The sequence below is a fragment of the Parambassis ranga genome, chromosome 20 (assembly GCF_900634625.1).
Source record: "Parambassis ranga chromosome 20, fParRan2.1, whole genome shotgun sequence".
NCBI lineage: Eukaryota > Metazoa > Chordata > Actinopteri > Ambassidae > Parambassis > Parambassis ranga.
Window position 1 is genome coordinate 1462608 of NC_041040.1, and position 15396 is coordinate 1478003.

Sequence of the window (15396 nt, forward strand, 5' to 3'; positions counted from 1 at the left end):
AATAATAATAATAATATTTTTTCTTGTGAAACTTTACCAACCCAAATATAATACAGTTTTATATGTAGTAGTGTGTAGCAGTATTATTATTTTAAAGACTAAAGTAACACCAAACACTAACAGCACCAGGAAAACTTAGTTGACGACATGCAATACATATCAACCATATTTCAAATGAAGTGTCATACATAGTGCCAAAAGTTTAGTACAGGGTAAAAATCATTGATCATGTCCAGGCAACATATATTGTGCTCATACTGCTACAATACTTCTGATTTGGATCTTAGTGACACCTATACTCTTATACTCTGTGCTTAATTGTATTTAATAAGGTTTTATCTTATCTTACTTATCTCATCTTATCTTATCTTATCTTATCTTATCTTATCTTATCTTATCTTATCTTATCTTATCTTATCTTATCTATCTTATCTTATCTAAGCTTATCTTATCTTATCTAAGCTTATCTTAAAACAGACACCTTGGTGAAGGAGCAGGCTGAACAGGTGTGTTCAGTGATGCATGTATGGGACAAAAGAGTTGTTTATCTTTAATGAATTGGACTAAGTGCAATTTGTCGAGGCTACCGCTGTGGGATCTGATGCAGAGAGGAGTGGAGTGCTTGTCTGCATGCTATCCGAAAAGAGGACAGATGTCCGATTTTTGACCTTGGCGTTGCGCAGGGGGACTGGCGTGTCCTCATTCCAGCGCTGATGCGGCTGCCAAGAAGCGTACGGGTGTCATGATCAGAGCGAGGATGATAGTATTAATGCAACACATGTGACTCTAATGGCATACTTAGCATCAGTCACCTACTTGGTCTTTATGTTGAGCTTTGAGAGTGTTTCACAGCTCCGTGGCGGCGTTCCTTTGGTCTTTAATTCCTGTAACACTGCCTTGTCAAATGGTCATTTCCCCTTCACTGGATAAAGTAATGGAGTAATTGTACACAAATCAAGCACTTTCATGTTTTCTACACGCACAATTGCAGGCTTTACATGTAATTAACATAGCTCTTGTCATAAAGCAATGGGCTGTGAACTGGATTAGTGTTTGCATGTGAATGGGACCCCTGTCAGCTGTGGGATGTAATTAGAGTTAACAACTAAGCTTAGACCCAAAACATCTTCAAGCGGGAGTCAGTGAGCATTGTAATTAAGAAGCACTTTACAGGGCACACTACTGTGCTTTATGTACTTTACACCCACTCTGGCCTCATTTTGTTTTTAAAGAGGGGCCACGGTGTTCCCAAGGGCTTCGGCTAAAAGACAGAGTGGTTTGAAATGCACGCAGCATTCATAACTTCATAACTCATTATCGGATATGATTAAGTTGTCCTGACTCTAATGGATCTCTGAGACGCCAAACTCATCCATCATAATTGGAGATGTGTCATTGAGTATCAATACGCTGTCAGTCTGTCAGGGCTCACACACACGCAGTGCTTACTCCTCTACTGCATTAGCCCTGAGGGTTCGTTGACGTGTATTTTACAAGATGGATGATCTTGAATTACACTACGTGAACAAACTAGTGCGTTTCTGAGCTGGTTGGTCGGAGATTGGAGAGAGATGGCATTGTGTTTATTCTGACTTTGTGTTAGCTCAAGGAGATGGATCCAAAAGGCGATCAATCCCCAGAGACCTCTGTGTGAAAATGGCCGACATTAAAGCAGAAATACGTTTTTAGATAACTCACTTCTTTTAGTGATAATATGTCCTGAAAGGAATTCTTTGAGAAATTCAGAATTCTGAGATTAAATTCAATCCTGAGAAACGGTCAAATCTGAGAAGAAAGTTATACAAATTGAGACTTATGAGGAAAAAAACACAGAAACAATCATTGTTTTGAAGAAAAAAGTGTTTTGGAAAGAGAAATAAAGGTGATTCTGACTTTTTTCTGAGAAACCAGGAGGATGAAATTGTTTGGAAAACAGGAAAAAAGTGAAAAACATCAAACTTTTCTATTTGTTTCTAAAAATAGAAAGAAAAACATCAGAACCTTGACTTTCACAGCCCTTCTTTATAAACATTGTTTGCACTGTCTCCCGTGTCTTTACCTTTAAAAAGTACAGCTGCTCCTGAGCTTATTGATATTTCATAAGTCAACATACAGAACCTGCAATTTTTATGCAGATGCATAAAAATAACATGCGTGTGAATACAAACACCTGGGTCTGCATGCATGGGTGACAGTTCATATGTCGTGTGAGTCAGCAGCGGCAGGAGCCGCAGAATAATCACATCATCAGCGTTATTTTAAAGAGCCCTGGCTGTGTGTGTGTGTGTGAGTGGGAGGACAAAATGATCGACACTGTGAATCTTTTTTTTCAGGATCACAGTCTGCTCTCACTGTCATGCATCACCTTAAATAAATCTACATTAGGCTTCACCTCGACCCCTCAGACGTTTTATTATATTTTATCTAAACTGAGTCCTTGCGCCTTTCTAAGCACTAAAACTAAAATAAAAAAGGGTGTGTGTGTTTTATGAGTGAACCCATTAGTCACCCGGCAGCGAACAAGTGCAATTAAGGTAATTGTGACATAATGAATGTCCAATATCAATTCAGAATCCTGGCATTTATCACCTGCTGTGAAAAGACATTTATCTGCCACAAAGATGTTGCTGTGCATGTCCGATAAAAAGAAACCTCGTACACAGAGAGTAATCACTGTATTTTAAACATGTTCTGTGTCCAAATGTCTGTCTGACGACAAGTCCCAGCCTGTGACAGCACAAGTAAAAATTTTCTCTGATACTCACGCTGTAAACCTCCATTTTTTTCCCATTCATATTTCATTTCTGTCGCATGAGTGCCTTCTGAGCCGAAGCTGCGGCCGCTCACAAGTATCTCAATTTCAATCGCTTGTCTCTTTATTGCAAAACCCCGCCACCATGACACACCGCCATTCTTCATGCAAATCTCAAATTGACTTCTTGTAGAAAAATGTGCTCTGCAATTATTGTGCATTCAAAAAAGCTTCATTGAGTTGCTGAAGCTAAATTAACGTCACACGAAGAGAGGCGGTCATGATTTAAACTGGAGCGTAGACGCCATGTTGTTGCTGCTGCAGCACGTCTCATGACCCTGAATGATGATAGACATGAAAACACATTAATGTGATCAAACATTTAAATGAGTTCATCCAGCAATCATCTGCCTTACAAACACAAACAGCAGAGAGGAGGTTGAAGTCAGGTCGCGTACTTTGTGTGACACATTAAACCCTGTAATCTTAAGCCATGATGGAGGAGAGGAAATGTGTCATTATATTACATATACTGCAGTGAAAAGCCTCTCATCATCATAATATGATGTGACTTCTGTCCTTTTAAAGTGACATGAACGTCTTATGATGACTTGAAGAGCATGAAAGCAGCATAAAAAATGAATTTGTGATGTCACATTTAAATTTAAATTACCTTGCAATATTGCTGATGACTGGACGATGTTTTGTGTGATGTTTGGATACAGGGACAGCAACACACATATACTTGTAGCATCCCTGCAAAGTCATGGAAAGGATGGAGGAAGAGAAGGCACAGACACTTAAGTAGAAACAATAGTTGGTTGGCATGGTAACATGGTGTTTACCAAACCCCTTATTCTTATTCAGATCCCCTATTCACCCCTAACCAGATGTTTTTTTTATGCTATAGTCGACTGTGATTAAAAACAAAACTTAACCATAGTCGCAAACTAAACTTGACAGCGGGTGATAACAAAACAGCTCACAGTGTCAGGGGGACCCGAACCACAGACTTCTGAGTAAAATCCACCACCATCCCCATCCTAGCTCCTGACATTGACTTACACAGCTGTACAGGTCCCATGATTATATACTAATGCTGTATGTCAGGCAATATGCCTACATGTTCTGTTAGCATAAATGTAGCCGTATATAATATTATTGACCGGGTCATTGCACTTTTAGTGATGATATGCTGCTTTTAGCTCTCTACCAGCTCTTACGAGACCATCATGTGTTCTTATCAATAAGCAAACATGCAAAAGCTCCTTTCTTGCCAGCTCCTTGTAAAGCTAACTGCTGCTGTCCCACTGAAAATAAACAGACAAAACAGCACATCAGCTATAGTCTACTGATATTACAGTTTGTGGGCATTCAGCATGATCAAATCTTTCCTTTGGTTTAGCTGGTCTCTTGTGGATTTGTTGTAAACAGCTTTGATATACACAGTTAGAGTCTTAGCTTGTATTTGATGTGTGTAAGTGCTTTGCACGGTTCATCACATATATACCTATAAATAGATGAGTAAAAGCATAATGCTATATTAAGTTCTCTGCACCTAAAATACCACAACACAAACCTGGCTGTGCGTCTGGATCCATCATTGAGTCTCTTTTCTGACGTATAACAACATATAACTGGCCAAATGTGCACATGTGAGAAAATATCAGGATATCTTTTTTTTTTACAGTGGAAGTGGTGGAGTATGATAGCAGAAAATGTCTAAAAGATCTGAAACAGCATGTCTTGGTGTCAGGCTCTCAGAATCAAAGAGCAAGGCTTTCTTTGTAGAGCCGCCATTTGCACTGATGCTCAGTAATGATACAGGGAGGGTTCCATCATGGAAGAAGACTGTGATAACAGTTCCTCTTCACCCACAGAGGCGGTAAATAGACCAGCAGCTATATGATGATACGTTCTACATAAGACAAATATAACCCACGACTGAATGGTCCCGCTCTGGAGCTAATTACATGCCCGCGCACCCGCTGCGATCGAAGGCAATGAGTTCACGGCCTCTCTCTGAGGGATGCTGATGAGGAATGTTGGGCTTCGTGAGCTGGAGTCGGGGCGGATGAGGCAACCTCTGACGCATCAAAGATCACAACTGATGATGTTTAACAATGTAAGCGAATGTGTGGGAGAGTACGTGTGCAGCACAGAGTCTGAATAAAAGAAATATATTGATTAATGAATGAAATAAAAAAAAAGACAGCGTGAGGTTCATGACAGCAGCACAGCGATAAGCCAAGACCTGACACCGATATTCACATCATCTCAAAAGAGATGGATGGCCTGATAGCACAATTGATCAATAAGGTATCACAGAAGACCGCCTCAGAGATTATACGAGGTCTTGACCTCAGCTTTTGAGCTCTTGTTGACCCGAAAGGGTGATAGAGATATACCTTCCAAGCAATGAGGAAGTGTCGATATCTAATCAATACAACCCCAAAATGGTCCTGTAACTCGATTACTGCATCGAGCCTTAGACCTTGGAGGGTGTTTGTTTGACCCTTTCAGCTTCAGTCTTTAACAGCATCTGTGGGGACACTGTAAATAAAACAGTTCACACACAGAACTGCTAGCACTCCTAATTCCTTCAGTATTTTCAGGTTTGATTTCCCTCATGACAAATCTTAGGTCTCTTCATATTTCACCTGTAAGAAGTCAGGTTGAAGTTATGGAGTTGGAGTTATGTATACTGTTTGTACAGCTTTGTAATAATGAATAGCATCAGCGTCTGTGTCTTTGTTGTGAGTTGTGACCTGTTAAGACAACAGGAGACATCAGCACATGTAGACAGAGAAAAAGGCAAAACCTCACCCAGATTCTCACGTCATCCTGAAAGAGATTATTGGTCTGAAAACAATTTATTAATAAGGTAATCCAGAGGACTGCCTCAGAGATTATATGTGGTCTTGACTGACCAAGCACCTGTATTTCACACAATGAGAATATGTTGATTTATTCAATACAAACCCAAACTGGTGCCTGTAACTGGACTAAACCATTTCAGCTGAAGTCTGTGAGAACATCTGTCGTGAAGCTGTTACCAGTCTTCCTTATCTAACCATTATTTATCAGTTTCTTTATGTGATTATATCTATTTTATTTGCTTATTTTAATTCCAAAAAGAAATTCTCATCATATTTCATCTGACACAGCTGGGCCGGTCCCAGTCAGTCAGCAAGCTGCACTGCTTAGACCCAAACTTTGTCACAAAGCACTGATAAATGAGTTTGTGACGCAATGTAAGGTTTAAGCAGTTGAAAGGTTTCTGAGGTTTTTCAGAGGGAATATACTGCTGCTCTGCACGGATGGATTTAAACCATCAGTGTGACTCCATTAGAAAAAAGCCTGTGAATTTCCGCGGGGTAGGGTTGTCCTGTATCTTAGTCATGCACCCACAGGAAATGATGATAGCAACATTAGCAAGTGGCTAATCCATCAAGCTAACATTAGATCCTGCAGGCATTAATATTGATATGCATGTTATATAAAGATGAAGGAGTAGTACAGGCATTCCTGTGTGCACAGATAACATTTATATCACTGTGCTGCGAACTGACCACCACCACAGGCACATTTACATGGATATATAGAGACAAAAGGAGGGCAGCTGATATGAAGACCACAAAAAAAGGCTTGGACTTTGAATTATAAAATGCCTCTAGCTCGACATTCCTCCTGATTTAGCATTAAAAGAGTCTGAAATGATGAAGACAATGACAAAATCAAAGTGACAAAAACAGTGAAGGACGACGCTCCCAGAACTTCATCTAAAGAATTCATTATAGCTGAGCTTTGATCAGTCAGAACTGGATATAGGAACTGATGAGGTCCTCATCTTCAGGTCTACCAGATAATGTCTCAGGAACTGGTCTGAAAATCCTTCACATGTCTTAACTCCTGTATGGTAAAGGGGGGGAAAAGCATCACGTCAAGGTCCAAACACTGCTCCTAACTTGTGGTTTCTCATTAAAAAAATCATACTCACCAAGCTCAAGATAACCCTGGCGACATCGTCAGACTGATTACTAATTCAAGCCTGATGGCTGTACTGGTGTAAGTGTGTCATGGATTGTGTCAGGTGTAGCAGGACCCGAAAAGACCTGAAAAGAGAAGCAGAGTGCTGTCACATGGCCCGGGGCCGTCACAAGTTATTTATCACACTGTTACCAGGCGTGTACTCAGCAGTGCACAGTTTATAAAGACTATACGTACTATGCAAGCACAGATTATATTAAACACAGATTAAGATGGCACTATCAGTACCCAGACAGCGTAGATCTCTCAGGGGCCACCAACCAGAAATGGTGGCAGAGTGGAGCAACAGATGATGATGATGATGCAAAGTGTTTTTCAAGTGCCACTCAGAGTTGTGTAGGATTAAGTTTGAAAAATTGACTATTTTAACTTTATTTTATTTTTATTTATTTATCCTAAATTTAGAATTCAGAATGTTTCTTATAATTCTGAGGTTCACACATCAGTTTCTTTATAATTAAGCAGTCTGAAATTAATTCTGCAAAATGCGGCACGTAGCATTCCTTTGGAAGATTAGCCAATTACTGTAAGTGCGATGCTGTGTCTCAGATGGTCGTCCTCTGCACAAGTTTTTACAGTGTTTACACTGATAGGTCTGGGATTTGCTGCACACATTACACCATCTTGGCATAGCTGTGAGGACACCCGTCCAATTATTGACTATATGAAGTTATGTTTGACACACACATTCATTTTATGGTTCACTTTTGCAAAATGCATCATCTAGCCCTAGCTTTGGTACATTGGCCATATTCAATCTCAGATAAAAAACACACACAGAGTGTGTTTTGTATTACTGCTGTTGCCTCAGGTGAGCGCACAACTTGCTGAATGATTGGAGAATTTGTACATTGAAAATTCTGACCTGACGCACTAATCAGTGGAGCGGCGACCACGTGCACTCTGAGAGAAAACTGGCATTGGATTTTAATTAAAACAAAGAACTGAAGCCATTTTCATTACAATAGAAAGAATTGCATAAAATCATTTAGATGCTGGAAGCTGAAAAATAATAGAGTTCAGCTGTGTTGTGATGAAAGGCCGTTTTAATACCCCCATAGGATTTTCCATAATGAAACGTTTGAGAAGTAATTACAATTTTCCACTTTCCACTACACTCTATGTGGACCACTCTAGCTTGATCCTGCTCAGGTGACATATACAGACTGCACAGCCACCCCATATAAGCACTGTTATAGAGGACTGTAAAAAGAGAGGCCAAAATTGATGACTTGAATCAGTCCCAGCGCCAAGACGGGGGGAGGACAATTTATCCTGCCTAGGTGTTAAAGACGTCTCCTTGATACAATAGAGGATGCCAGGTCCATCTGCGAAGTCACGATGTAAGAGTGGTGCATACATGCAGACAGGGGAAAGCTATGGCTACTAATTCTGCTCATTAATCACCTGTCTGCCGAACATCCTCCAGAGAAAAGTGCTCTGGTTCCTCCGAGGTAATTACAGCACTTGAAGGAACGCTCTCTGCAGCAAACGCTCATAAGTAGCCATCTTATCCCTCTGCTGCCCTTCCTTTTTTGTATCAGCCATGAAGCCAATTGCTTCCATGTCCTCTGGAGAAACTTCCTCTTCCTCCTCCTCCTCCTCCTCCTCTCAAGCCTTTTCTGCTGTGCAGCTCTTGCTCCTCTTCAGCTTTGTAGTCAGCAGCCTTCTCTCTCTCTCTTTCTTTTTTTTCTGGGCACACATCCATTTGGCATCCGATGTGGGATAAATAAATTATAGCCTTTAAAATCAATGCCCAGTCCATGATGTAGGCTGTAGGCTTAGTGCTTGCCACCGTGCTAGAATTATGCCAGCAGGGCTCAGGAAGCAGGCATGTCTGTTTTTTTTTATTGTTTGTTTGTTTGTTTGTTTGTTTTTTGGGGGGAAGTCATTCTGACATTTTATTATTTGTCATAAGTTTTCATGGCTGTTATTATTTTTACTGCAGAGACTGATGGAGGTTTTAGGGCACCATTTGTCTCAGGTAGCCCTTAGTTTGTGACACAACAGCATCCTGGTTTGAACCCCTCCTTTTTTCCCCTGAATTCTCAGCAGCATCTGGAAGCTGCCTTTAATTTCTCCTCAGAAGCACTCAAAGAACCTAAAAATAAATCAGAAACGGTGGCAGGAGTGGCATTTACTTTTAAAGGCAGAGCAGTGGCGATGCAGTGACTCAGTCTGTAAACTGTGTGTTGATGTTAGTTTGAAAGATTTATAACCCTCGGAGGGTAGATGATGCCTCTTCTCCGAGTTGTCGTAGTAATCTCATCTTTGGTTTTAGGAAGCCTGACACTAGACTTGCATAAAATCCCTCTCTCTCTCTCTCTCTTGAACGTGTCCTCGGAGTGGCTCTTTGAGCCTCAGCAGGCTGCCGTCACTTTACTAATGCTTTATTTCTCTTTCTCTGTGTTGCCAGATGGAGATGATACCAGAGCCCGATCCTGACGACGAGGGGACGAAAATAAGTGTAAGTTGAGGAACACGTCACCCGGTTGTAGCTCAGTGGTTCCTGCTCATGACCCAAGTTGGAGCGTTTCATTCTGAGCAAACACAACAGCCGCTGATTTCCCCGAATAATACACCTTCCCCCAGAGAAAGGAGCTCATCAGTGAAATCAGTGGCAGTGTATTATTAGTGTCAGAGTGGTTCCCTTCCTGCACTCATGCCCCAGCAGCTATTCCGCCCCTTTTTTTCTGACACTTGTGTATGTGCCTTCTGTGCCCAGTGCATCGCAGTGCTATTCACTGAATTACCTCACTGGAGCCTCAAACTGTCACATGTAATGGAAGGAGGTGGATCTGAGATGAACTTTTAGATGCTTGTTTATTTTTTTCCGTTTGATTTCTTTTTCTAATACAATGATCTTTCTAATTATCTTTAAACTATAACGCCTATCAAAACACATGATGTCATGGAGCAGGCTGCCCAGTTTCACCCACCTTCTCCCTGAACCCCATAAAACGCATGCTTATTGTTCTCATTCTGAAAGTGAATTTCAGGGCTCCTACACAGTCTCCATTGTTATTTTAGACTCTAATGAACATCTGATTTTTGTGCATGCACAAGCAAATGAGTCATCTAAATGCTTGTGCATGGGCAAGCAGCCAAGCCCCCTCCCCCCCTGTGTAAATGTGTGCAGGCTGTGGCGATTGATACAGTGAACAGAACCAGGCTGTGTCTAATATCACACAACCTGCCACCATCGTTACAGAGTTGCAGAGCAGTGATGCCCAGTTCAGGGTCTGCAGATACACCTTTTTTTGGGGGGGCTGGGATGGTCAGCAGGGAAACTGCAGGCAACAGTGAATGATTAGGTTCATTTCTGTTTCAGGCTGCACTCGACCAACCCACCACCATCAGGCTGCAGAGCAGGGCAAAGCAATTCCTAATCAATTTCTTTTGTGTGTGAACAGTGTGCCAACAGAATCATATGTTGTATATGCATGAGTAACTGAGTTATCATTGTGATAAACTTGCATAGCTGTATATGATACAGGACAACTTCATGAAGCCTTGTGACGTTTATATTTCAGAAATCTGAACAGGCTGGAAGCATGAATTCATGTGATATCTGTCATTTCTTAGGGGTCATATTAATGTTTGATCCTTAGAATTTGGGTACCATGTTGCTCCTCTCTGCTAGAACAGATTTGGCAGCTCTCTAATTTACAGTTTGGGAGACAGAACTAAACAGAGTTCTCACTCTGGCTTAGAAGAAGACAGATCCTCCCACGTGTCTCTTAGCATTCTGTGGAGTCCTTACTGTAGCATTGCAGTTGTGGAGCTGTTACTGATTCAATCTGAGGATTTTCAGGTAGAAATATCACATCTAGCCGTGGGCCTCAGTATGTTTAGAATAAAAAGGTTATTCTCAAAGTCACCATGCACAGCTTGTGATGTGCCTAACAGCAATGCACTCCGCTTTAATGAGCCCTGATAGACAGTAAGGGGCTCTGGTCTGAATCAGTTTTAACAAACACAGTGACCTCCTAAAAATATGAACTTTCTTAAACCACACATGGTGCTGACCAGTGTCACAGTGCTGCTCTTTGTAAGCCTGACATCTTCCTTATGAGTTGTGGACAGATAAATATGTTGAGAGAAAATTTGGAAATTGTATCAGTAAGGGTGATTAGTCTACTTATAGGCGACATGGACAATGAGAACAACAAACAACAAACTTCATCAGTGATTCCCAAACTTTTAGATTTTTTTATTTTAATCACAGAGTTCTATTTTTTCTCAGAATTGTTTTTTTTTACAAATTCTGTTAAAAAAAAAAAACAGAATTCTAATATTTACTCCTGAGATCGAGATTAGAATTCTTACTTGTTTTAACCTTTTCAGAATTCTGACTTTTCAGAATTTTAATTTTAATCTCAGAAGTCTGAATATTTTATCAGAATAAGATGAGAAGAAGACCAGAATTCTAAATTTAATCTCAAATTCTGAGAAACAGGATTATAATTTTGTGCTCATTCTGGCTTCATTCCTCAAATTTAAATTTAGCTTTAATCTCAGAAATCTGACTTCTTTTTAACTCTCTTGAGTCAGATTTTTGTTAGATTAGTTTTAAGTCAAACCTATTTTTCATGTTTCTCAAGTTAGAATTCTAGATTATATTCACTTTAATTACCAGTCAATGGTGAGATTAAATAAGTCACGTTTTTCACTTTTTAATAAAATTTCAAAATATTCTAAATCAGACTTTAATTTCACAGAAAAAGTCAAATTCTTTGAAAGGCATTGTTAGTTTGTTGTGTTTGGCCCTAATCATCCTCTGTGAATGATGTTTTACCCTCAAAATGAATGTGAAACATTCATTGATTTGCAGGCAGTGCCTAAAATGATTAGGACTGCTTTATGATAATATTGGATTTTCAATATTAGAGTGTCACTTTGATTAAGTGTCTTAATTTAAAAAAAATCCACTCAGTTTGTTTATTTGCAGGCTTTTAAATTGACTTTCCAGGAAATTACCTTTATCATATAATTGGTTGATAGAATGAGGTGGTGCAGTGATAGCAGTGTCAGGCCTGAGGCCGATTAGAAAGGAAGCTTCCTGGGAATGCAGCATGTTGGGAATAAATGTGACAGAATGAGTCATGAAACCGCGTGGTATTTTATCATACTGTCCAATGTTATGACATCGTGGTCTCTTTTAATTACTCCAACAGACAGTGAAAGTCCAGGGCAACGACATCTCACACAAGCTGCAGATCTCCAGAGTCAGCAAGAGTGACGAGGGACTGTACGAGTGCCGGGTGACACGAGCCAACTACGGGGAGATAGTGGAGTACAAAGCCCAGGCCTGGCTGAAGGTCAACACCACAGCCAGGCCTCGAAGACCACTGCAGCCTCCCAAGAAGAGCTCCCCGCTACATCTGACAGACAAGAAGCCGAGAAAGTCCAACTCGCCTCTGGGGCAGGACAACATGAGCTCAGACCAGAGGGTGGCCTCCACCTCCACCTCTCACACATCCTCCAACACAGCTAAACACAACCCCGGCTCAGGTAAGGCCCCCGGGAAGGCTTACATAATGGGGACACCGGGAGTGAGACTGTAGACTGATGTAGCCGGGCCTTTTACTACTCCACCATAAATCTTGCTGCACAGCCTCCCTGATGCGCTTGTGAGTCATCTGGTTAGAAGAGTTTCATGATGATACACAGCGATCGAGTGTGAAACAGAAAGAGGAAAAAGTTAGTGAAACAAACGCATCCTGCTGCTCTGTGCATTGGAAAAACAAAGCTTTACAGCCACATCACAGCTTGGACCAGGTGGCAATCAACCAGTGTTTACTAGGCTCTGGAACCCCTAGTCGTGGTATTGAGTATGGACAGAATTTAATTCTTTTCAATGACTTTTAATCCAGGTTTTCCACTGCTGTCAGACTCTAAGTCAGTGTGCGCTCATTGTTCACAGTAACATAGAGCCCTGCACCTTTATGGAAACAAGCAGAGAGGACTCAAACATCTTTAATGCTCTTATATAAATATAGACTCCCACACATGCTATATACAGTTTTACAGTCACCCTACTCTGCACATCATCTGTAAATCCAGCATATTAGACAAATATTTGCAGATTTCTTTTGTCATCTGACCCTCACCCAAAAGTGAGTCAGTCATGGCTTCTTGGCTGTGAATAGAGTGCAGAATTTTTTGTTTTTAACAGAATGTTTTTACTGATCCTTTTTTATTTTTTGCATTGTTTTTAATGTAAACATGCAGAATAAATACAGCCACAGCTGCTTTCTATGGTAGCACAGTGGGCCTTGTTTCAATCTGTGCACCATCTTCCATAGCTCTATATGTGCACTCTTTACAACAGGCTGTTTGTAGTTATATTGTATTGAGAGCAGCACATGGCAGATTAGTGATGAAGAAGAAAGAGGCAGCAGCACGGGACCGTTCTTTGGCTTTGGAATCCATCTGTTTAGACTTCAGCACACGTCACAGACAAGCCAGGCTCGTAAAAACTGACAATTTACAACTGATTAACAAGTCATGAAAGTTTCCTTCAGCTCAGGATCCTATCTGTAGTCACTGGAGATGTGTAGGAAGCCTCATCTCATTCAGTTCTTTATATTCAGGGATCAGATTCGAGTCAATCGGCTGCCTGGAGCATACCCCAAATGTTGCCTCTGGATTTATTCTAACTAATTCTTGGAGATGAGAGCACACACCACCCTTTCATGCTTCTCTCTGCTGGATACCTGTGTGGTTTAGAGTGTGCTGTTGGTGGTGAAGGCACAACATGACCAGGCTTTCGGCTGAATTTCTTTTTTTAAATATAAGAAATACCCCATGAGCAGCATAGCGGGTTCTCCAGGCAGGATTCCTCTGATGCTTCTTTAGAATCGTCTTATTACAGAGGTTCTGCTCGCTGCGGGCTCAGGATGCCTGCCTCAGCATCTCAGGACAGCCTGAGATGCATTTTAGAGCCCGTACAGCTCTAAAATGTTCACATCTTGGCCAACCTACTGTTGTAACAATACAGTGGCTGCTTGCAACGAAGCAATAAGGCAAAAAGGACGCTATCATTACAAAGGAATTCAACCAATCAGGGCAAATAAACAGGAGATGCCTGTTTACAGTATAAGTAGGGCTAAAAAATGACTTCAGTGCAAAAACTGCAGTTCCTCAAATGTCCACCTGAGACTGGATCCAAAAGTGAGTCGATTATAAAACAGACCTGCATGTTTCAATCATTAATATTAGGATTCTTATAGGATTATAAGTGAGGAGGGGTGGATGCTTCTTGCTAACATGGCTGTCTTTAAAATCCAAAGCAACTTCTGTATTTTGTCTCTTGTTATAATAATATCTACGTCTAGGTCATCAGCATCTACGCCATAAAATTACAGCAGTGATTTCTATCATCTCATCGGCCACCTCTGTGGGTGAAACACCCCCCGAGTACTCCCAAACTCCAGCTTTGCTCAGAAGAACATGTTCAAAATGATCCGGATCTCCTCTTCAGCAGCCACATTGTGACAGAAGAAATCTATAATTAGCAACACAGGCCTGCATTTTACCCTCAGGTGGCTTTGTGTAAATTCGTTCTTATTATTTCTCTCGCTATCCAGCCTCTGCTACAGATACAGATACAGCTACAGTGCTGCTTTTCCTCATCTATAAATGCCAGCCGTTTCTTCGCTGGTCAGACAGTTCAAAGGCAGAGTCGACCCTGCTTTGGGCTCAGATAGCCCTCTGCACCCTGCAGCAAAACACAGAACCATATTACTCGCCACTGAATAGAGGTAAAAAGTTGAATAATCCCCAGGGCTGCAGAGTCGGAGATTATGAGGCAGCCAAATTATGCTGACAACTGTGTTGCAGTGAGTCCTCTGTGTGGTGTGTGTGACACTGATAAATGCCTCTCTGTGGCTGCTCAGGCAACCTTAGCCACCTTCGCCGAGCGGCGGAGAGGTGTTACGGCTGAGGGCGACAGAGTTCTATTACTGCCACGCTCGGGTTTGAGGCAGATGAGCAACAATAGGTAAATGGGCTGAGATGAAATTAAACCTGGGAGAGTGCAGATATTTTCCTTTTCCGCATTGCTGCTTCTGTAAACAATGAGGCACTTTCCAGATGGAGGGAATGCGACTCTGGCTGGTGGAGCGGCCGCAGCAGCAGCAGAAGCGGCAGAGTGGTTTGTTCACAGCTACTCCCCACCAGTGTGTCAGCTGTTGTTAGATCACAGCTCGGCTTCCATTGTTCCTGGCAGTGTTGTTCTCTCAGAGCTCAGAGGTGACCGGGGCTGAATGTGGAGGGGGGAAAAAAAGGGGGGGGGGGGAAATGTCCCCCAAGCCAGAGTTGTTGTCCCTCCACCCCTGAGGCCAGCCGGGCCCACGCATGAAATAAAAACAAATATGGACTCAGCTTGATTGCATAAGCATTCATCCAAATAAAAAAAAAAATCACTGACCTTGTTTTTAACATTTTTTTTCTAAACTGCCTTGACTGCATATGTCTAAGGAAAGAACACCAATGAGTCATCATTCCAGTAGGTGGTTCGGAACAGCACGACTGTTGTTCAAGGCTGTATTTATATTGTTCAAGCAGCCAAACACAATGCCAGCGTGTCA

General features: G+C 41.4%; 1 protein-coding gene across 1 annotated transcript in view; it reads left to right on the forward strand.

Moving 5' to 3' along the window:
• LOC114453416 (V-set and transmembrane domain-containing protein 2A-like) overlaps window positions 1-15396 on the forward strand; it is a 60686-nt gene that overhangs the window by 34390 nt on the left and 10900 nt on the right. Inside the window, exons 3-4 of the mRNA XM_028433308.1 lie at window positions 9219-9269; window positions 11980-12316. Of these exons, the coding sequence (XP_028289109.1) occupies window positions 9219-9269; window positions 11980-12316 (388 nt within the window). The remainder of the gene's footprint in view (window positions 1-9218; window positions 9270-11979; window positions 12317-15396) is intronic.